The following is a 25385-nucleotide window of genomic DNA, read 5'->3' on the forward strand; positions in this document are numbered from 1 at the left end:
TATGGACAGAATTCAATCAACACCCCTTACTTCTTCCAATAGTTACCCACTATACACTGTTTACAAGAATCACACCCAACACACAAAGCCTGAACTACTTGCAACCGCAGATGAGCGGAAACATAAAATAATAAAATATAGTATGGTTTCAGGGGCTACAGTGAACAAACTCCACCCTAACGGTGTTAGGGTGGAGCCCTACCGCTCGAACCTCCGATCCTCTGATTGAAGGACGGCCCTGCTCTCCACGGTCTCACCACATATGTTTCTTGCATCTACCATGTTTGTTTGGATTAGGATATATAGTTGCAACTTGGAGGGAATGTGAACAATCTTTTTTTTACCATGCAGAAGAACATTTTTTTTTTAATCTAAATAGGCAGAAGAGTCTTTAATGGAGCCCATTATAATATAAAAAAGCCTTCATTTGGAACTTTTGATTTACCCTTAAACTGGTTCGTTCTTAGACCGGCTCCATAATTACCTGCAATTACGTTTAGGCAGTATACTCACCAGTATGGGGAAGCCAGTCAGGAAGTCGTAGATAAAGACGATTCCACTGATCAGGTAGGTGATCTGCAGTGATGTCTTGAGGGGCTCCGATCCATCAATGGATGATCTGCGCTTCCCCTGTGCGTCCTCCACCACTATGGTGGGGACGTTGAACTTGTTCTTGTCAGCCTTGTGGCCCGCCTGGATTGAGAAGGTCTGGAAGAGAGCGATGCCGATGCAGATCACACCCATCGCCACACTGCCACCTATCAGCAGCAGAAAGCACACCCCGAAGCCCAGACCAATCTCCGTCACAATGAATCGGCAGTCAGAGGTGTAGAAGCGGTCAATGGTGTCGTGCCAGCCCACAGCTGGAAGCGTGGACAGGATGAAGGAGACCATCCAGATGCCCATCACTGTGTGCACGGCCTGCTTCTTGGTGTTACTCAACCTGGAAGGAGAACAAGATTTTAGCATAAACTAAGTCAAACTACTGTCAGGCTTTCAAGAGAAATGTTTTTTGTTTTTTTTTCTGCTGTGAATGTCATGTAGCTCATGATATTAAACTAGTGGACCCGATACTGGAGGATCTGAAAGGTGATATGGAACTTTAACAGTGCAGGTGGTTGGACCAAAAATACTGAAAGTGTATGTTTCAAACCTTACACAAACTTCAGAAACATGCTGTAAAAAAGGACTAAATAAGGAGATTGTAAAGGGTGGGCCCTAGTAGGTTACTCAAACCACTCACCTCTCTGTGTGTGTGTGTGTGTGTGTGTGTGTGTGTGTGTGTGTGTGTGTGTGTGTGTGTGTGTGTGTGTTTTCAGTTCTTTTATATGGAAAAAAATTGATGAAAACTACACCATAAATGTAGCAGATCTGGACATAAAAGCTGAAAAAGCACTATCCTACACGTACATCACTCAGATAAACGGAGCGAAATCAATGCATTGCTGATGGCTAAAGATTGCTTTTCACATCCCTCGGTCTATTTTGCCATCTAGGTCTATTTCAGTACGAAGGGATTTCCATTTCCTCTCTCCTCCAAGTAATTGTTACAGTTGAGCAATTTGCTGAATGTGTTTGTCCTCTGGTGGTATGGCAAGGTTTGCAACAGCATACATACATCTAACAATATGACAGGCAGTTACTGGTGTACTCATTTCCAAAACTTGACAAAAAAAGATTGTGCTATCCTTTTGCATCTAAAGAGATGCTGAGCTGTTCAAGGCATCAGCCAGAACTCACACATTAAGCCGATCCTTTTTTGTAGAATACGTAGATACAGTCTATTACATGGCTTTTGTCTCCTCAGTCCAGCATTTATAAATTGGCCTCCCTTAAAAATAGCTATAATAATAAGTAGGGACAACATAGGCAGTTAACATCAACATACGTCTCCTGCATTATTTGTGTTGGGAATACATTCAATTCTCTGTTAAGTCTGAGTTTCGCAGGAGCAGCTTTGGCAGGAAACCCAATTCATCTCCCTTAAGAGAGCCAAAGCACACATCCTCTTCTTCCTCTCATTAAAATCCTCTGGAGGAGCACTGGATACATATAGAAGGCATGTCCTCGCATAAATATGTTAATAAACATACAGTTGAAATATGTGTAACTACTAATGCATTAGTCTACATGCACTGAGACAATAGAAATGGCTCAGAGAGGACAGCAGTAGCCTCCATCTTTGCACTACGGCTTTGTGCAAAGACAAGTAGGTCTTGTTGTCACTGTGAGTAATTATGCTAGCCTTTCCTGAATGTGCCTGGGGTGCATATGACGGGAAAGTTACGTAACCAAGCTGCTTGAATCTATTACCAGAGAGAGAGCATTGCGAGGGGAAAAAGCTCCTAAGAGACAGTGAGCGCAGGATGATGGGAACAGCTGCCGAAGTACAAGGTTGGAATTCATAATTCAGGCCTTCGGTGTGTGTTAATGTCAGAGACAAGGCAGCCGTGCTACCTCAGCAGAGCAAACGGGAAGCGATTTAAATGAAAGATGAACAGCAATTACACGGTGCATCGCCTGAGCTATCACTCCACCATATCATTGTTAAAAGTGACTTGGAAACAAGAAGAGGAGCTGCTGAGAGGAAACTCGATGCTTTCAGACAGGAGATGAGAGAGAATATTGTCAGATGAGTGAGAGAACAGATGACGGAGATAAAAGCATTTGAGCAAAGCCTGATATGTCTGTGTGGGCACCAGCCAATAATGGCAGCTGCACAAGAAATATAGATACCAAGATTGACCAAAGATTTAAAAAGGAAGTTTGCATATCATATGTGAACATCTGCCTATCTGCAGAATTGGCAACGCTGACTAGGTGGATAGGCTGTGCATCTGCAGGCTTATCAGAGAATCTGATGCCACAGGAAGTAAAAATCACTCTTTTGTTTTTCAGCAGGGGAGGAAGAGAATACTGATCCTCACAACATGTACCACAGCATTAGTTTCTGCATCATTTCAATAACTCACACCGTAGCTTGTTTGTATTGTGCAAACGTGAATACCAATTTCATTCAATTCATTTCCCACAGTATTTGTCCTACAAATGCATTCATGTGCAATTGATGACCAGAAATTACTCATGAATAGCAAAGCCAAGCCCTCTGCGCTGTGCTTCAAGGTAAGATGTCCTTAAGCTGCAAATTCTAAACTAGCAAATTGATGATTATGTGATCAGTACCCTTTTAGGTTTGTTGCTGTGCAGCTATTGTTATCATTGTGTATTATTGCAGATAAAATACCAAGATGACAAAGACACCATATACAAACTCCTGGTTTGGAAAACAGAAATTACACATACACGATGACAATACAGTAATATTTTGTCATTTAATGCGCTTGTAAAAGTGCAATGTTCAAATAAAACTTCCTGAATAATCATCAGAGCAGGTTATGTTAAAGCAGCATGTGCATCCCTGAACACAGATAAAAAATTGCATTAAAATCTTGTTTCAAAGGAAGCAGCAATGTTGTTCAGAACATCTGATTACGTGTGAACAGCAGATGTCTTGGGAATCTAACGAGACCAAAATGGTGTTACTGCAGACTGTTAATGTGATGTGAACCTGATCTTTATTATTCAGTATTACTTAGTAATATCACTTGTTGTGAGGAGCCAAATGAAGCTGGAAGCTAGAGCTGGCAGATGCTCAGTCTAGAGGGTTTTATCATGGTGTTACCCAAAATAACTGCAGCCAGTAGATGTGTTGGTACTGGCAGGAGAGACGTTTCACCTAATGCAAAGCATCCCTCTCAAAAGCTGAGGTAAACAGGCTGACAAGTAACACTGATCTAAACTCCGTCTTCATCCCATCTGAGTAATCTACTCAGGAGTGAAGCAAGTGGTCCAAAATTTGCAGCTTGAAATGTCAGAATGTGTTTATCTAAAGCTTTATAGGAGGTTAGAATTTAAAATGTATTGTTTATAAATTCTATTGCTTAGAAATGTATAAAAAATGGATGGTTGAATGTATCAAAAAGCAACTGTAACCTAATCAGAATCTATAAAAATGTATTTATAGGACTAGCTTTGCAAAACATTACTTACGTACAGAATACACTTTGTTTCAATGTGTGCAATGAATTCTGCTGACACATTTGGTCAAGGTTGGCCCTCCTTAAATTATAAATAAAACTTATTTTCTCAATTTCCTCCAGTGGCATCAGGAGATACAGTTTTATGGCAACTATTGCGTCAGTAGAAAATTCCAATAAAAACTGTATACAGTGAGGTCTATTGTGCATGCTTTAGGATCATCCAGAGTAACCAGCATGTTGTTTCTGGAAAGATATGTAGCCGTTTCTTTTTAAATTTTTAAGGCTGTGAGCACCACAAACAAAATTCCATTTACCTCTATAAATTGGAGTGAAGACAGAAATCTCAGAGACAGATACCACAAAACCTGAATATAGGCAAAGTTATCTCTAGTGGTATGATACCCGTCTAGATACTACGAGACATGCATTTGTAAATAGGGTGAAATTACCCTTTGAAAATGGTCCCACCTAAATTAAGAGCTTAATCTGACCGAGCATAAACACAACACTTTTTGAGCAACAAACTAAAGTGTCTTACCTGTAGTTTACAGGCCAGCGTACCATCCACATGCGGTGATAAGAGAGTGAGGTGACGGAGAAGCAAGTGACCAGTGTGAGGGTGTAGAACGTGGAGACGAACACCTTGCACAGACCCTCGTTCCACTCGTAGTTGGAGTGCTGACGGCGCAGTGTTATGACACAGTACATGGTGATGGGGATGGCCATGTTGAGGATGTGCGTGCCCGCAAGCGTGCAGATAAGGAACTCCAGCGGCTTCCACTTCTTCTGCTTGGCACTGACGCTAAGGATGCTCCAAGTGTTGGCCAGGATGGACACGCCCGAGCAGACCAGCCAAGCCAGCGTGTTGGCGTTGATGACATCATCCTTCATGGTGGTTACCTCATCCACCATGTTGGAGTGGGGCAGGGCGGAGCCCAGGGGTCCGCAAGGAACTGTTAGCGAGAGCAGGTACACGAGAGGAGGAGGAGGAGGAGGTGGTGGTGATGGGCAGGAAGGGATGCAGGACGTCGGGCAAGGCAGGCATCCTATCTGGGGGGGCGTGCACTCTCCATGGGAGCGCCACAGCAGGGAAAGGACACGGTGAAGTTGCGACACAGCGGATTGTTAGGAGGGGGAGGATGAAAGAGCCGGGCCAGTTCCCTTACGAGCCTGTGAACGGAGAGAGGGGAAAGGATGTAAAGAAGATCATATGAGTCAGTTCAATTTAATTTAATAATCCTTCATCATACATGATCCCTCATCTCAGTCAACCAATAGAGTTAATCACAACAGTTGGTGATACTGAAAGCCATACATGTCATGTGATTAAGAACAGTTAACAGTCAGCAGAGCTTATTTAAAAAAATGCTGCATGTGATATGATAGACAATAGGGTAAAGATACGGTCAAATGCAATTGCTATATATTTTACTGAATGGACGCATGATGGGAACACTTTGCATGCAATGCCACTGAAAAATTATTCTGCTGACACATCAAAATCCATTCATACCAGAATGCTACAAAATAACCGAAACAATAAAATGCAAATCGGATTGCCCTGAAATCAATTCCATTTTGTAAAGCTTACTGCTGAAACAATTTGTCAACTAATTCATCAATCTAATAGTCAATTAAAACAAATTAGGTAACAATGAATTAACTGTGTCATTCATCAAGCATAAACCACAAAACATCCCCTAGTTCCAGCTTATTAGTTGTGAGGATCTGCTGCTCAATACATCAATCCGTAATGAAAATAATTATTGGGGATTTTTGGTCGATGCTGTCAGAGAGGTGTTGATTCCACTCTTAAGTATTTTTTAGACAACAGTTTGTCGTGTTGATGTACAGGGCTTTACTATTTTGTAAGGTGTTTCAGTCATTTTGTCCCACCCCTATTTAAAAACCAGTGACATAACTGTTACAAGGAGTCATTGAAAGTACAAACAAACAAAAAAAAGCTTGCTCCAGTTTTAGTCAGTTTTTAGGGCCGTTTCCAGCATAGCACAGCTTCAGCCAGACAACAATCAGCAGAGGAGGACTTTGGTTCCCCCACTGTGGAATGAAAAAATGCTTGGCACTGCTGGAGCGTGTTGTCACGTCCATTTCCTGTCTTTTGGCTCGTCCAAACACTGATGTGCTTTGGGCAAGACCCCAAAGAGGGGACACTGGAAATGACAAGAACCACGTCATCAGCACCGTGCTCTCACTGCCACTGATCTAATCCTCCTCTCTCACTCGTCCCTCCAATGGCACCCTAAACGTCTGTCAGCAGGAGGTTATGAAGCAGCATCTACACGCTCCTCAGGACCCGTGTTACCATATAAAATCAGGAGGTCGTCCTGCAACCACATGATGAAATATTCTGCTGGTTTAAGAAGGAACTACATATTCACACCAAAGCACCTTAACTCTAGTGACTTAATTGAACAAGGCAGAACAAGTGACACTTAAAAAAATCAAAATGTGGCACAATTTGTTAGGAGTGGAATAATGGTACTAAACACCTACCACTGTAAAAGATGCCAAAATGACATCTGACTTTCAGCAGTGTTTCATTGTCAAATTGTCTTTTTCTTCTTTTTCTGTGTTCTTAACATCCAATAACACCCTACAAGGTAAGACCATCATATGTAGCTCAAGTTAAAGGGATCAAGTGTGTTGTCATCCCCCTGCCGCCAAAACAGGCTGTCAACTCTAATAAACAAACATAAAAATAGATTTGAAAAAAGATAATACAAGAAAACAAACTGTGATAAAAAGCGTTATCACACCCTAAGAAAATGTAAAAAAGTAGCTGCAGTCTGACTGAAAACTGTTGAGTCAAACAATAAACATAGTAACAGTATCAAAACACTGGAAAGTAAGATTAACGTGTTTTTAGAAGCAACAAAGACAGATGCAGGAATGCCATCTTAGTCAGAGTAGTTTTGTAAAGTATACACAAGTAAAGTTATTCTGCCTGCCAGTGAAGGAACTGTGGGGTTTGGTCACAGTGAGAAAAAATTAGATATAGAAAATCTTGTTTTATGGGATTAACATCCAGTTTTGAAGGTTACATTTCACCACATTCCTCTCTTGTGTAAGTCTGATTGAAAAAGCAAGAAAAGGTGGCAACTAAAACAGAAACCTGGTGATGGACTTAATTGGTATTAGTATTATGGTTGATTAGTATGCGTCACTAAACACCAACATTGAAATTGCAAGATTCGTATGTTCAAAATAAAATAAAATATAACTTTTTATCTGGTGATGCAGAACAGATGAAACTGTATTTTTATGACTTTCAGGTTGTCTGAGTTCCAGCTCAACGCATTTTCAGGTCCCGTAGACTCGTAGAGGATCACTAGCTCCCTCACAGCCCTGGTGTTATTTCACAAAACATAATTTCACCTTCTCACATATTACTCAATCTCTGAATCACAGACGGCTGCTGCCGGTATTGCAGCACCTGAGTTTTCTCTGTCGATTAGCTCACCCTACCTCCCCATCTTCCCCACAGTGGGAATAGGCTTTACCGTCACCCTGACCCTCTTCTGTTAAAACACGTACCACATGTCTTCTGTCCAGGTAACTGTTAAGTGAATTTTTTTAACTAAATTCAATCAGCTAGTCTCGGAAAATCAGAAAAGCACAGCTAAAATAAACACAATGTGACCAACCCTTTCAACACCTTTTTCCGTCAGCATAACTAAACAAAATGGAAAGTGGGGATAAGTATATACAAGTATTCATCACATGTATGGGGGTTGCTCATAGTGACAAACCCACAGAGAATTATTACTATTAAAATGATTACTCTTTCGGGACGCCTCAATTGGTAAGAATGTCTGCGACCATTGGACAGCGCGCCCACGAGTTTGACGTTTTTTACGGCGTTGGCTATGTGTGGCCTCACTAGTTCCTGTATCCACTGTGTGGGGCTAGAGAACACGCAAAGACATGCATTACGGATGCTCATTGTCACATAACGCCGACTTCCGGTTGCCAGTAGGTGGCGCTATGGCTCAGAGTTAAAATTGGCTTGTTGACATCCTCAGGCCAATGACTGTTATTATTAAGCATGGCAAGTTTGAGCAAGTCCAGTGGAGTTACATGAGCTTGTTGTTTAATAGTGAATCACCTAAATTGAGCATCCTAAGCCACAGGAAAATCAGCTTCCTTTTTCATGGCAACGAAAACTCACAATATTCAGGATGAATTCATTACAATGAATATTAGATACCTACCTGTATATATCCATAAATAACAAAGCATGTATGAATAAATTCAGTACAATACATGTGGCAATAACTAAATTAATACCTGATTAATAAACTTTTTCCGTCACCATACCGATAATGAAACCTGGACTTTGTGTATTGGCCGATACGATACCAGTGTTAAATTAATAAGCTGAATGCGTCATTGTGTGGAAGTGACTGAGATCATTATTTGATGTCTAAAGCTAAATCAGGCTTGACTTAAACATGGCTTTCCTAACTTTGTAAAACAAAATGTAACAAATAAATACACAGATAAAGATGTACTGAGTTGTTATTTATTAAAGTAATGGTATCCAATACCAGATTGGCACATCGTCACTGATACCTAATGCAGTTTTTTCAGTCAGTATCAGACCGATATCAGAAATATGTTTCGGTAACGATGCATCCTAAGAAATAAATAATGGTAAGAATGAATAATAAACAATCGATAGAGCTCTGCGCAGCAGTGTGGGCGGGGCTTCAGGTCTCTGCGGACTGAGTTGATCATGTCTTCTGCAGCGGGTCTTTACAGCCCTCGACTCGCTGACTGCTGCTCACTTCTGCTGCTGGGTGCTGGTTTATAATAGCCATCGTTAATATTACTCACACCTGTGCTTTTCCTGCTTTGACAAGTCTGTGTGTCAATGAAAAGGGCAAATAAGCCAATGTTAAAACTAAAATGATGATTTTCAGTGGGATCATCAGTACTACCATCCCTTTTACATTCTGGGTACTTGACAGATCTTTGTACATCTGTCGTAATTCACTCGTTTGTCACAGCTTTGTATACATGTTTTCGGCACCTCTTACATTCTTCAAATAAATTAATAGAATGTGCCATTTCCCATAGCCATGGATCACAATGTTGCTATGGTTGAACATCAAAATCAGATTTTGATTTGTTATGCCTTCCCTACATCCACAGAGTTTACTAGAAATAAAAATAAACATTTCAATTACAGTGGAGGAATTGCTCCCTTGGCTTAATTAAGTTGAATGAAAAAAAGAAGAAAAGTCAGATCTGTTATTCTGGAAGAGCTCATAAATGTCACATAATACCTCTTGCAGCCACAGAGAGACTACAGAGACCACTTAACTAATAATGTGCTCCCTTACAATGATACATGTCAAGTTTAAGCACAATATACCCAAAAAATCTCCTTTCTACCTATCTAGCCATGTCTACAATTTACCACCTGAAGCAAGAAAGCAGCTGCTTGGGTGACTCATGAGGCTCAAGAGGAACAATGGCAGCTTTCAATTAATAAAAGAAATTGCAATACAGGGTACAAAAGGTTAATCCAGGATGTTTACAAGCAACTGCTGTTTTTCTACCTCCGGGAACAACTGTATGTACTGTGGAGACTTAAAGCAAACAATACATGATGGTATTTTTAACTGCTGATGTCAACTTTGATCCAATTTTTGCCTCTTCGTCGTAGTGATTGTCCCACCATTTAGGCATTATGTCGAGTCACTACCTCAGTTTGAGCTAGTTAGCATTTACTGTTCACATAATACAGAAATTGGATGGGTTGAGTGGCATTATGTGTTACGGTATTATGTGTATAATTTGTATAAATTCTTCATCTTCCGGACTGACAAAAAATGAAGGCAGCCAGTGTCATCTAGCACTGAACCAGAACAAAACTTACGATAAAAGGTTGATTAAAATGCCCCTAATTATTGTGCTGTGCTACACTGCCTTCAAAAAAAAATTTCACCGTTCATATTCAGGGATCAGAAAATGAAAAATGTAGACAATCATATCTACAATGTGGGTAAACTCTGCAATACAACCCAAAGTACAACAATAGCCTAGACTGCAAATTAGATAAGAGAAGATAAACTTCACCACAGTCCTCTGTTGTGCAAGTCGGATTGAAAAAACGAGAAAAGCAGGCAACTGAAACAGAAAACCAGTGACACAAACTAATCAATCATAACTAATATATCAAAGAATCATCCACTACGAAGGTTATTAGGATACTGGCCTGAAATCAACACAATCAGTGGATTGGATTACTAAAAGTTAGGTTTACCTTTGCTTGATAATGTTTATGTGTTAACTGTTCAAGTAGAAAATATAGATGAGGATGAGTTCAAACATATGTCTGTTAAGAAAATGGACTGGAGGCAACATGAAAGGGTTCAGAAATATGACTCAGAAAAAGAAGGATCAAGAGGGCGTTATCTCCCCTGGACTTGGCTGCACAATATCTTTGACGATTATTTAAAGTGTTTGGCTTTTTCTAGTACCTCCCATCCAAATGCGAGTCGGTCCATTTGTGGAGTTTCATTTGTTGGTGTAAGGTTTTAGAGACAATCTTACTCTTAAGATTTGTGAGGTATTTTCTTTAATACAAGTCTCCAGGCTTAAAGCCAAACATTTAGTGTGAAAGAGAGCAAACAGTGTAAATGCTGGCAGTAACAACTAAGAAGATTTTGTTCAGACTAAGAGTGACACTAAAGAGCCCACTCAGTTTGCTCATTACTAACCCTCATTAGTAACCCTTCAAAGAATAAGTGGCGCAAACGCGCTGTTGTTTAACCTTTTATTGTTTTGTTCAATGGAAGGTTTGTGGATCATAATCAACTGCTCATTTGCATTTTCTCTCCATTTTTCCTCTTCACTTTCTCCCATCTTTAGCATATTCTGAGCTGACATTACCAAGGGAGAAAAAACTGTTTACCATTAACCGCAATGACAGGAAATGTAGCAACTTTTGCACGAGTGTTAGACATGACATCTGGATGGAAAACAGGTTAAACTAATCTACTCTGAATTAAGTGATGCATAAATACAAAAAACACACATATTGCAAACTGTCTTGGCACTACGATATACTTTTAGTACATAGTTGTATTAGTAGAGGTAGTAGTGGTGGTAGTCATAGGAGTATTCGTGGTAGTAACAGGAATACCAGTGGTTATAGTAGTTGTAGCACTGTTTTATATTTTAACACTTGACCGATAGTTCCACTATGGTTAGAAAGCCTAACAGCTCGATCACCCACAATCCCCTGGGCCTCCGAGCCAAATCTGCCCTCTACACAGGGGAAATCAGCACTGACAATTACACACAGGCTGTAAAGACTCTCTCTATCTCTAACATGGAGATGTTGAATGTTAACAGAGTGGCACAGATTCATTGAGGAAGATTAGGAAACACAAATGTGTCATGGTAGCTTTAACGGTATTTTAATAATTACTAATTTTGAACTTCTCGTCTCATGAACCGTTTACATCCAGATGTGAAGACTCGCTTAAGAGCAAAAGGTACGGTAAATAATTTATATTTAACCTAATGAAATTAGCCTTGGAAAAAGAAATGACTGATTTCTGAGACTTCTGCCATCAAACAATGCTTGAGTCTTTACCTATAATAACTATGACATCAACAGGGACTACGGATGAGAAATAACCTCTCAGCTAGCTCTGCCACATTTACAGAAATGTTTTTATTAATGTGCACTGTCCCTTATCAAATAAACCAATACAAAAACAGAGCTAGAGACTTTGTTCCAACAAAAAAAAAAAAGGTCCTCTATTAGCTAGAAATATTAACTTTCTTCAGCATGCAGTGTAAAACATTAGAAAACACCAAAGGGACTGCTTTCCTGATGTATTATAATGCTTTCGACCCCATTGTTTGTTTCAATACAGATGACTCAGCATTGCTGGTTTCATTTCTAGACACAGCATAATTATTCACTACACTGAACTATCCGTCAGTGGAAACATAAACGACAGCCTGTTTGCACAAAAGCATTTGCAGGAATACAATCAGCATTAAGGGCTGATGAAAACTGCTGTGTAGGGAACTGAGGTTTTCTTCACTTGGCACATGAGTCACATTTTGAACTGCAAAAAAAAAAAAAAAAGACCAAACACTTTTTCATTCTTCATCTCAAACCACAATCGGCTGAGATACAGAGAGGAAGAGACAAGTGTGCCTAGACCGATTTTGGCAGGCATAAAGAAGCATTTATCTATTAAAACAAAGGCCAAAATAGATGACAGTGTGTCTGAATGAGATCAGACCAATTATTACATGTAAACCTGTTCCAAGGAACATGGCGGTTTTCAAAGCTCTATCTAATCACGCTCATCAGCACAAAGTGAAAGCTGGTGTGGATGTGTAATCCGAACCCTCGTCTCTCAGCTTCCAGTTGGCAGGAGCTGGAGTGGACCTCTTTAATAAGCTCCCCGGTGACGGGTGGGACGCATGGGGTCTTATTGCCCGACCAGCAACTCGTCCCTGGAGCTGTCAGAGGGGAATACACTCTGTCCTGGGAGGCTGCGCAGTGTTCCCCAGAGTGTTTAATATTACATCTTTGATGCTTACACATGACAGGTGCTTTACTTTGAAAGTCAAGTCAGCAGGTAAGCTTTTTTGCAGCAGCAGCAGCACCCTGTTTCACATTTACACAGCTACAAACACTCATGCTAGGGAGCTGCCCAATACAAGTGCAGCCCTCTACAGATTTGAGTGCTGGGAATGTCAGGGGCAGTCACTCATTTCCCTGTCCCACTTAAAGGCAATTACAAAACATATAAAGTATAAAAAAAAGGTACTTCACTGATTTAATTCTCTTTCTCATCTGCCAACATCATGCTATATTTTCTCTGGCTGTAATCAGATCCCTTTGTTTACTTATGTAGACTGCTCTAAAATATTATTGTCAGTTTATTTCTCTAAATAAGGAAAGTTTGTACTCAGCAGCTTACGGAGATCCTAATAAGTGGGGGGGGGGGGGAAAGAATCCATAGATTATAACAAGTAGACGATTTGAAAGCAAAATTACCAAAATGCAGCAGTCGCGAGACAGACAGACAGACAGACAGACACAGAGACACACACACACACACACACACACACACACACACACACACACACACACACACACACACACACACACACACACACACACACACACACACACACACACACAGGATTGTTAAATATGTTAGCCTATTCCGCCAGACTCATTGATCCTTTATCTGACTGAGGTTTGTGCAAATTAGAATCTATGGCCATGACCATGGCTCTGTCCATGGTACTGAAGTAACAGGCAAATTTGTAATTGCATTTTTTTCTCGCTAGACGCAGGTGAACAAAACAAACCATGATCCCCCTTGTGTAAAGTGAACAACCAGTTATAAATCTACTGATTATAAAATTTTCTAGTCACAAACCCATGTGTCTATGTTTCTCTGATGCTGAAATATTGATCAGGTAATCATTATGATCAGAAGATGTAGCCTGATTAAGCATAAGATCAACACTGAAGTCTTCTCTATATTTTCATTTACATATTACAGGATGAAACTGTTAAAAAATTTTAAGCAACTTCCAACTTAAGGTCTGATTGTAGTTGACTTTGCAATGTTAATGGTGGTGGTGATTTTAAGGATGAACGTGGGATTTAACTGAAATATTTGGTCGTTAACATTTTCACAGATCAGCCAGGAGAAAGGTCTCACCTCTGAACACTCCACTAGATCTTATGTAGAAATGTTATGTAAAGACGGCCACGGCTGTCACTGAGTCAGAGGAATGAAAATATCCAATTGCCATAACTTCGACTGATATTGCAAGGAATAGAGGGAATGACAATTTTTACATTATTCATTGACATACTAACATTAATTGACATACTAACATTAATATGATTATGGTGTGATCTGTTCTAAACAAAGATGTTTTCTTAAGTCTCTAGATGATGTGTAGGCCAGGGCATCTCTGCAGCACAACAATATATAATTTAAAATGGTATTTTGACACACATCTTCGCTTTTAATAAATAAATTATATTATTGCGTATTGCGATTTCAATGAATTGTTCACCCCTAGTGACATCACAACCTTGTTTAAAAAAGGCACAGTTTCTAAATACGGGGGCGTGTGCATTTCTCTGTGGTTTGAATATTTTTGATACTTTCACAGTATTTATATATCACTTAGACCTACTTTATAATAAAAAAAGACATGGAAATCTGACTTTCTATAATATGAGACCCTTTAAAGGGGTTATTAAACGTTATTATTACAAATGTTCAGCGACATGGCCTCCTAAAGAGAGGGGTATAAAGGCATAAATAAGAGAGTCAGCAGTTAAGTAGAGGACATTATTTAAACATTTTAGATTATTAGAATTTTAACACATCTATTCTAACAATTACTGTTTTTACATGACAAAATAGATATTTCAAATGTATTTTCTAATTTGTAATCAGTATAGTTCAACAACTTGTTTAGGCACACTTTGTCATGGAGCACGGTGTCACCCACAAAGTGCTGGTGAATAGCTCTCCCTCACCCCATGAGGGATTACAATGGCCCTCAGAGGGCAAAACACCATCAATCTTACTCATCTCCAGTGAGCGCTCATTATCTAGTTATCAAGGAATCCAGGAGACGTTCCTCCTGGCGTGACAAATCATCAGCAGGATCGGCTTCAACCTACTGTCCTGTAGAAAGAAGATCCCTTTGTCAACAAAGGGGATTCACCTCTTTAGGACCCAAACGGCTAATATTTGTGACTTCTTTGGAACTTTAGGTTTAACGTTTTAAGAAAGGAGCATTCCTGGAAGAAAGTACAACTAGATGACAATGTTGTCACTTTTTTAAAGTTCCCATGAAGGCGACTTTGTCACAAACACATAACAGAATCATAAAAAGGAAAAAATTTAAATAAAGTTAAAAAAAAAACCTTTCATCCTTATTGCCAGTTTGTTGTTCCCACCAGTGATTGGCCGAGTCATTTCCGAGAGTGCTTTCATACTCTATTACTTTTCTATCTGTGTCATTATACAGTATGTGGTCTCACTCAAAATGCACATGCACTAAAGCCTAAAATGAGCCTTAATGAAATGCATACTTATTAAGATTTATCAAAATCCCTGTCTGTCGCCTCTGTGTGTTCACACTGAGCTCTATACCCAAAGGAGGACGCACAGCAGAGTATTACGAACTTTAGAAAGCAGCCAGAAGTGAAGAGTTGAACTTTCAAGCAAAAATGTGGCCTTCCTACCTCAGTCAAAATCCTTAAGACCAAGACTGTTTTCATAAACATGACAGCCAGAGGGCTTATTGCGTTCCCAATATCTGACAATCTCTTATCATCCCTTTATTGGAACACCATTGGTAAACAAACCACCACCACATTAGGCACTCTGTTGCACTATACTGCAACCACACTGGATCCACATTCAGCAGAAAACAGACTTTGATCTACTAGCTGCATTTTTCTCTTATAAATACAAAAAGAAAATGCTGAACCGTCAAACTGGCACGGCTGTGCTGGTGTACTAGCACTCCTCCTGTGTCATTTCCTAAATCAAGCCTAGAAAGTATCCGAAAGTGGTCATTACAAGATAATAGCACAATAAATGTCCCTACATTTCCCAATATCCTTTTGAGTCAGCTTCTTTATAGTAATAACATCATCACTAGGCGACCGTATTGAGTAGAGTCATTCTGACCCGGTGGAACAGTAAAAAAAACAAAACAAAAGACGACGTCTTGTGTCTTTTCCTAAACACTTTCTCCTCGACTTTGATGTAAAACGTCATGAGGTCAAGTAAAGATGTGAAAGGCAATTCATATGGACTTCTGAAAAGACAACCACGGTGTAAAAAGAACCCAACAGCACTTACACTAGGATAGGCAACTATGCGTTGGCGATGTTCAGAAGAAGGACCTCTAAATGTGCATTTAGTTACTTCTCCCTGTGCATTCTTCCCATGTAGTTTGATGCAGGCTATAGGTTGGAATTCAAAAAAGAAATATAGAGATATGGTGCATTGCTTTAAATTGAATTGTGGGATGGCATTAACTACTTCCTTTTCATAAAGGATGTTCCAGTGTATCCAATGCTAAAGGAGGCAAGAAAGGAAGCATTAAAGCACCTTTCCTTAGCAGTCTGAGAATTTGACCAGCTCTTATCATGGCTGTCACTTCTTCCCGGTCATTTCACTCAGTTGGAAAAGTTTTTGTAGAAGACTGTTCGACTGCAACCCTAGTCAACCAGGACCCAAAAATAGGACACAACAAGGCTGTGGTCAAATAGTCTTTTTAGCTGAGGAAGGTTACTAACTGAGTGAAAAGACCCCGAAGCATTTAAAAGTGGCAGCCATGATAAGAGCTCGTCGAATCCTCTAAATGCTAAGGTGCTTCAATGCTTTCTCATCTCCTAGGATACACTGGACCATTCTTTATGACAGGAAGGAGATAACGCCATCCCACAATTCCTTTTAAAGCACAGCACCATTCAGCAGTCATTAACATCCACCGTCACCGTTTATTGTACACTTTGGATAAATTGAATACATCTTTCTGAGAAGGTGTGATTCTGTTTCGGACAGCATTGAGTTTTTCATTGTACTCATTTTCTATGTGTTATAAATACAGTTGCATTAAAAAGAACATCTGTAGCCTGGAGTAAGTGCAGGATTCTCTAATCACTGTGGTTATGTTTTCCTCAGTCTTTATGAATTATCTTTCCCATCTCGAGGAAAAGGGGTTAGGAAAAAACCTATTCGACTGCATCGTAAATTTCTCCTCTGAGCTTCTGGTTTTACGATAAATGGAAGGAAGTACTTTAGAGTTCAGTCTGTATGGTTCTCACTCATCCACGATTAACAATGTTTAGCTGCAGTGTAGAAGGTCCCTTTGCACAAATACAGACCAAACCAGCCTCATTGAAAGAAGACCACTTCAGCTACATCTACTTCAACAGTTAGTCTGTTAATGGCCTGTCTTGAATGGGAATCGGTTCCTTTGCTGGAAAAATAAAAGCTACTCAAATCCATCACCACTCTGCTCCAGTCTATTTGGGGTAAAACAAGGCCAAAGTTCAGTTAGCAGTAGCAGATATTTATATATTTACACAAACTAGAATGAAACATTGTCTTAGAAGCACAGTTTATTTGAGAAGAGAACACATCGTGCATTTCATACATCTGTATCATCTTCCTGTGGTGAGTAACTCTGCTTATATAGCTGCTGTCATTGTAAAGTATCCATGTACAACATGTGACACCAGACAGCAAATATGCACAAGCAGCCATGCTCAAGTACTGAAATACAAAAACAACAATAACATGTTGTGAGCAAATGCCCCTTCCGTTTAATCACAGCATTTCACTAATGCACAGCATGGAGGCAGAAGGAGTCGGCAGCCTGCTCGCCAATTAGAGGACCCAGATTCAAGTCCCTGTGTCGGCCACAGAAGTCTCTAAACGGAGCCAGTGAAACACTATCAGCTCCGGTCATCAGAAAGAAAATAAAAAAAGCTCTAGGAGGTGCTCATCTGACCGTGACCTCTGACCTGCCTGTCAAGAGAGATAAGCTAAGACAATTACTCTATTGAATCGATATCCTCCTGCTGGAGATTATACGTCAAACTGGCAAATTATTGAATGCCAAGCAACCTCCCAGATCAATGTGCCAATGGGGTCGCTATTAAAATAGTCTCCCTAGCATTATGGTGAAAAAGCAACAACCATTTCATCTGCACTGATTAAATACCCATCAAATAATATCAATAGCATTATGCTCTGAGGTACTTGTACAAGGCAGCGGGACACATAACTTAACGTGAAATCTAAAACTCCAGCTCTAATTTGCTTTTGCGGTGCAGTAAAATTGAGTAGTTTATATCAAGACATCCTCAATGGGTATTTCCTACCACAGTTAAGGCATCTAAAACCTATATTGCATCTAATTAGACACTTCCAAACAGGTTTTATATTTGCTGCTTTGTGTTTGGCCTGTGAGAACGCATTTAGAACAAACTACAATTGCAACCAAGCTTGACAGAATTTTCTTAAATACTGTGTGCAGTCATTAGAAAAACAGCCAGCTCCCAGCATGTCATATCTACTGTGCTTTTCATAATTCCCTTCCTGCACTTGATTTTCCACGAACACAAAGCTCCAGTAAATTTGTAAGATTACAAGCCGTTCTGGTGCAATCAGCGTCCATTGGATGCCTTCACACAAATTACAAATAAGATAAAAAAGGTATTAAAAAAAAAGTCACAAGCCAGAATCCTACCTGCTGTTTGATGTTACTGAGGCACGTTGTAAGCACTTTTCTTTGCTGAGCGACCAGAGTAAGTAGTTGAATTTTCCATCACAAATGTAACCCTAGAGGCTCCCTTTCTGTTTATGTTAAGCTACCTCCAGCTATGACTGTAGCTGGATCACTGGGCACCATATGGCAGAGGGTTTAGAGTTTAGGATAATACCATACTGTACAGAAAATATATTTTTCTATTATGAATAATAAAGTAAAACTGGTGCGAGAGACTAGACGGAATATAATTTCCAATACTCTTCTCACTGTCATTAATACCAAATTGCCATATAATGCCGTCTAACAATAGGCAGACTCAATGTGTTGTGTGTAAGGGAAAAGTAGAATAGTGTTAAAGCGAGCTAACGCAGTCACAAAATGACAGAGCCAAATGTGTGACAAACAAAATGTCACATATGCCCCGCGAAACACTGAGATCTGTCGTGAGGCTTTTGTGGTGTAGCAGCAACTGTCACATGTAAGCCACAGCACTTTGTCTGAGCTGTGGATGTGATCGTTGGCTTGCATGGCCACTTTCTGACCTGCGACTGCGTGTTATCCACTCTTTTACTTCTGCTGTGTCTGCTCTGATGGGAAACAAACTGAATCAAAACAAAAAAAGCCCGTTCAGTCTCTCTTATCTTTTTTCACTTGTAGTAAAGTCATGACATCTGAATTTGGTAAAATGTAGCTTTTAAAAGAGTAGGTATTTGTGTTGCGTTTCTTTGTCAAATACATGTTTGCACGGTGAAAAAATAAAGAGATTGGTTGGAACTGAAAAGGGTAAATCCTTTGGCCTGGTATGGGAGTTGTGAATGTCCTCATCAGTGTCAGAAATGTCTGGTTCAGTCCATCATCACAGCAAGCGCTGTTGTAATGGCAGGCGTCAACATGTAACGTTAGCTATATTAAACACTTTCATTCCAAACTTACAAGTTGGATTGGAACTTCATCCGGTGTCCAAATCTCTTGATCGTTTTACTTCTGTCAAGCTGAATTGCAAAATTTACTTCCTTTCTTTTTTTTAGCATTGAAGGTTGACTAACGGCAAATCACACATGCATCGCATAGTCAAGAAAATTGCTAATTATCTTTTGATAAAACAGCTATAAAGAAACACAAAGATATACAGTTGCATTATTTAAAAAAATATTTATGGTGTGAAGCTTTGCTAAGATTGAGCTCAGCACATTGCCTGCATCAGTTTACATGTCTCCCTCTTGTATGTGTGATAAGCGTTGTGTTTGCAGGAAACTCAATATCTTTATGTCACAATCTGCCTGTAGTCAGTGTAAGAGCACTATCTGGGTATTGGTTCACATTACTGGTGCGTTTTTCCTCTATATCGTCTAATCTTGGTCATTTCTAGTAATCCCTCACCTAGCAGCTCAGAGTAATTAGCTACCAAACAGATCTATTGTAAAAGACGCTGTTGACTCAGTTAAATGACTGTATAACTGCCCATAGGAAGCCTATCTATCAAGTTTGTAATTCAATCTTCCAATTAGGTCACTTCCTCATCCGCATTTGTGTTGCATGCAAATGAATTGTAACGCAATCCTCAAAATAGGTCAGATTTTTCACGGCAGGTCCACAGGAATGTTACATCTTCATTCAAATGTGTTAATTTACTCCCCCCCCTCTCATCAGTTGAGCTTGCAGGACACCACCTGTTTGGATGAAGCCTCGTCGTTTTCTTAGCCTACTACACCTATCAAATTGAGCACCAGTGAGTCTGGCATCATTGTAATCAGCTGTGCGAGTCTTTATCTTACCTTTCACGAGACGTTTCGGGCTCCCACGGGGCTCATTGTTCCGGGGAATGAAAACACTCGTTTGAGTCACATCAGTTCAGGTCCCTGAGAGTTCCGTTTACATCCCAAAACTGAACAGCGTCAGGAGTGTCGACAGCGTCAACTTAAAGGAATGACCTGCGAAAAGAAGGATGAGCCCCGAAACACTACATCACCACAGCTGTACTCCTCTCGTGTCTTGTTACCCTCTTTGTCTCATTGGCGGGAGAACAAATGACACAAATATCGGCGAGTTTTGGATAAAAATGTGTTAGCTTCTTCACCACGAGGCGGGCGGTCGTGCGACAACACGAGGGCTGAAAGAGCGGGTGATTTGTTAGGTAAAAGACGAATGTCTCCTTCTATTTTGCCGACACTAGCGAGGCGTGCGACGGTTGAGGCATGATTGCTGCGCGCTCCCGACAGCACAGGCTCGTGCGCGGGTCAGACGCTCCGTGGCCGTGGGAGTGAACCGCAATAAGAAATAATTCATGGAAAAGAGGTCGGCATTTTGACAGAGCGAAAACTGCTCATGCATGTTGCACATTGGCTTTGAATAAAAACAGGTAATTTCACTCCCGTAGCTGTTGAATGAACATGAAGGCATATTTTTCATTAAAGGTCTCATTTGAATGAGTTGATAATAAACGGACTTCATTAAGCTTCCTTTCACCAAGAGATAGAAGATGGAAACAAGAGATGGCTATGGTGGCCCTTTTGCAGCTAGCAATAAGCATGATTCTAATTTTCCATCTATTTATATCATCCAAACATCTGCATTGAACCTCTTGTATCAATGAATGTACGTTATTTTCTCATGTTATTCATGCTCCTTTAAATGAGCTCTTTTCATTGACATTATACGACTTGTTATGTAAGACTCCTTTCCTGGATGATTCTGTAAGAGCGGCTTTCCTCCCTCGGGGCCTAGATTGTACCCAGTGAGAAAACGAATAGGCCTCCATGAAAGCAGAGACACAGAGAGGTCCCTGGTGCCTTGGTTTCTGCCTCTATTATAAGGATTATTTTCATTTATTTGGTGGATGGTCTCATGAGCAGTGCACACTCTCACTGCTCCCCATTCATTAAAACAGATAAGCCTACACACACGCCACAGTGCTGCAGTACCAGGCTGTGCTACTGAAGAGCCTGAAACAGAAATGCTCCTCCAGATACTGAAGCAGGATGGGAAATGTCCCCTGAGTTTCACAGCTGATCCAGTCAATACTGACCTAAAGCTTCTCTGTAGCCTCAAGGTTTACATGTGTTTTAATATTGAAATCACATAATGGGAATGCAACATAAACACATTCTGTCTGTCTGTAGATTTCCCGTTTCTCCACATTAATTCCACATTTAAGGATAACTTTAAAAGTTTGTCCAAAACCACAGTGAGAGTTGTACTGCATGCAGAGAAAGCTGGAGGAGGACTTGGTAACTTAATTAATGTTGCTGCAGGTAAATTGAAACCCTTCAATCTTTCAGAAATTATACGATTTTTGGAATTACAGTATCTCTTGCTATCAGTTAGGGACTTTAAAGCTGCATTATGTTTTACAACGTGGGTCTTTAGCCCCAGTTACATTAAGTTATTACTTAGTTTTATTTTACAATAACAACAAAAAAACATCTAGAAAGGCTTATATTAAGACCATAGTTAAATCCTGTTTTCAAAACCATATTTTTGGTGAAAGAAATGCCTGTTAGCATGGACGGAAGGCCAAAACTGACTTAAAAAGATGTGTTTTTAGCTGGTTAACCTCCAAGTGTGAATACAAAGAAGAACATTTAAGTTTCTTGTCTTACCAAAAGCTATTATATCTTCCATATCACTTTAGCTTTGACCTCCTGCCCTTATCTGCAAGTATGCCGTTTTTTGTGCAGTTATAATGGACAGTTATAATACTTCAAAATAAAAGGTTTGGATGAACTGGAGATTGCTTTTAAACTCTGGTTGTACTCATGAGTACTCATGTTGATTGTCTTGCTGGGTCATACTATATTGTTTTTTCTTAATTATGTCATTATGTCTGCTAATTTCAGCAATTAAATTGTAGATAGTGGCAAAGTAAACATGACCCAGGTTATAAAAAACAGACTTCCTCTAACAGCTTACTCCATAGTATCCAGCAACCTTTGCACCCCAACAGTTATGATGGTACATGGTCAACATCACTCATTGATGACTAGGTGCTCAGTTTGACACTGTTACACAGACTGATGGCAGATTCACATTTGTATTCTTTAACTTTGGAACAAATTACGCAAGTTGATTCACAAATGTGTCCAAACTAAGATTTCAGTGAGTGGTGTTACATTTGAATGCGTCATGATTCTGCAGGAGCTGGTCCTAATCTACCTTGATCTGGAAGATGTTCATTATTAAGTTGTCAGGGTAAAGTGAGTTTAGCAAATCAGTCAGAGGGTGCATGAATTAGTAATCCATTTACAGAATTACAATGGGCATTTATCAATGCTGGCCTCCTATATGTAGTGAATGGCTTGCGGAGAACAAATCAAGTATATTTCCAATTCCATTAGTAGTTCAAGCAATTTCTGATAAAGCTTGTGTAACAAAATGAGCACATCTTGGGCAGAATGGCGTGTGGATAAAGACAGGGGGTAGGTGTAGCCTGTTATGGTTGCTTTATTTTTGTATTTCTGCCTTAAATATGTCCATCATTAGAGTAGACATGACAGGGGAGTTTGTTAAGAGAATCAGACTGTCCATCTCTAGCCTCTCCTGTGTGATGCTAGGTGACCTGGAAGTAAAAAGTAACAGAAGGCATTCCCGCCCACTGGCTCCGCTGGCACCGGGCTGGCCCCACTCTCACCGTCAGCTCCACTATCACACATCACATCACACACACACACACACACACACACACACACACACACACACACACACACACACACACACACACACACACACAGAGCAGCTCTTTAATACTTGAATGTCCCACTGATGTGCTCTCTTACGATCTACTTTTCCACGACCCGTCAGCCTTTCCACCTCTCTGTGTGGAGGACTTTGTGTGCCTTGCAGTCAGGTCCCCTGTGGCTGACAAAAAGGGAGGTCCCAGGCCAGACAAAGTAAGGCCCATCACCTACTCCTCTGCAAGGAAAGCCCTTCTGGCTCCAAGCCCAGATAAGAGAGGACGGCTGAATGTAGGACTTGTATCTCTACTCTGTGAAGGTGTTCCAGGAAGCACAAAAAAAGAAAGAAATAAAAGAAACATTGAGTTGTTTAACCATTTACTGTGTGAGGCTGGCGCCTTTGAGCATCTGCATCTCCTGCCAACAAACTCAACAGAAGCCGTGCTTCATAGAAATATTGACAGACTTATTTTCACGAGTGACCTTGAAGTATAATGTGCACACGGTTCAAGCTTATGTGTCTTGTCTCATGTGTGTAAGTAGAGCCCCTGCTGTCAGAAAATGACCGACGATGGAGACGTTCCCAAGCTGAGGAGAAAATGCAAAGCGGGTCGTCTCGCTTTATCGTTTATCCTTCCTTCTGAGTCCTTAATGTTTTTTCTCATGCACCAGAGGATCATTCATCTTCTAGGTAGCCTCGTCAGTCTCTCTACACTGGGATACAGGATGTGAGGGGGCTGCTAGTTCACTAATTTAGATGCGAAAACATGAGAGAAAACATGAGATCAGCTTTTTTTTGCCTCAGTTTCATTATTCTCTGATGGGGGAAGAAGCAGTTTGACATGCAGCTTCCTCTGACGCATAGCACGTAATAAATACTGCAGTTCATGAGCAGCAAGCACAAACATGATTTACATGTGATATATGATTTATTTAAAGCAGATTTACCTGGAAGAGAAACATCTATTTCTGATAATGTCATCGCTTCTATTTCAAGTCTGTTCTTCCACATAAGTAACCATGGTTACCATAGTGTATCTCTCCCTATAAAAGCCAGCTGCTACCAGCTGTAATAGCCAAAGACAGTAATGAATATTGTTCGTGAATGATGGGAAATTGGATGTTCTCTGGACAGGGGCATTCTGACATGCTTGTGCTGATGTTGTGCATTAGGCAGATGCTCTTCTATAAGCTCATATTTCCTCATATTATTTGCTCATGAGTCTTGTCTTGCCATCTGAGATGGATCCCGTCTCCCTGGACCGTGTTTTTCCTCCTCTCCCTCCCTGTGCTCTCCTTCTACCACAAGATGTCTCGACTTCACTGGGGTTAAAAATAGATGTATATCCCCCTGGTGCAGTTTGAGCCAAACTTCATTTTCATGGGGGAAATAAAAAGCACACATACTGTGCTGGAGGGACCAAGGGAAACAAACAATAACCTTCAAGAACCAATGACAATTCAATTTCTGTCTGTGTAAGACAACAGTAGAAGGAAGAACAAAGGTCCAAACAAAAAGGCCTTTTGCTGAGATTTAGATCTGTGTGGCTCTCTGTTCTTCATAGAGCTCGCTCACTGGACTTTAATCTTTGAAATTTCACTTTAGTTTTGATCTCAAATTAGTCTTCGCCATGCATCTGTTGCACAGGATTGAAGCCAACCTACTCCTCCTGAAGTCTAAGAGTGCTTTAAATAACCAAATGAAAAAACAATCCTGCTAAATATTTGAACAGGAGCTTTCACGGCAGGTTAATAATCACAGCCTTTTCAGTCCCATGGCCATATGGATATTGATTTCTCACTGGCTGCTGCTGACCTCGATTCATCTTTCTGATCTTTCTCTGTACACACATGCACACACCCAGGTGATACTCTGAGAGAAAGATGCCCATAAAGATACATTTCTTTCTATGAGTCCTCACATCTCATGTGGAGACAAAGGGAGTGAGACAGTGAGAAGACCGGGGGAGACAGAGGGACAAAATGACTGAATGAGAGGAGGAAGAAAGTGACGTTGCAAGAGAATGGAGACGGATGAAGATATGACGGTGAGCAGGAGAGGGAAAGGAGAGAATGTTGAGGCAGAGCGATCGCTGAGTGTGACAGACTAGCAGAGGAGGAGGAGAGCGGCGAGGAGGAAAAGGGGAAGGGCGGGCGTGGGAGAGATGCGAGTTGAGTCAAAGCCCCCGAGCTCCCCTGATTTCTCTGTGAAAGACACTGTGCTGAAAAGATGGATAGCGTGTGCCCTCTCTGCCAAGGCATGCCCAAGACAATGACATCATCATCATCATCATCATCATCATCATCAAACTAGCAAGGACGTGAGGAGAGAGGCCCAGAC

At 40.5% G+C, this 25385-nt stretch overlaps 1 protein-coding gene across 1 annotated transcript; it reads right to left on the reverse strand.

Annotated features, from left to right (window-relative positions):
* Positions 1-475: 475 nt before the first annotated feature.
* Positions 476-20573, reverse strand: LOC137889066 (probable G-protein coupled receptor 153). Its single transcript, XM_068732687.1, has 3 exons — positions 20150-20573; positions 4579-5210; positions 476-943 (listed from the first exon to the last, which is right to left on the reverse strand). Exons 2-3 carry the CDS (start codon positions 4950-4952, stop codon positions 481-483), a joined length of 837 nt encoding a protein of 278 aa, XP_068588788.1. The 5' UTR covers positions 4953-5210; positions 20150-20573; the 3' UTR covers positions 476-480.
* Between the last annotated feature and the right edge of the window lie 4812 nt (positions 20574-25385).

This window comes from Cebidichthys violaceus, unplaced genomic scaffold (genome assembly GCF_023349555.1).
Source record: "Cebidichthys violaceus isolate CVI_PGR_0920_01 unplaced genomic scaffold, fCebVio1.0.p SCAF_6, whole genome shotgun sequence".
Lineage (NCBI taxonomy): Eukaryota > Metazoa > Chordata > Actinopteri > Perciformes > Stichaeidae > Cebidichthys > Cebidichthys violaceus.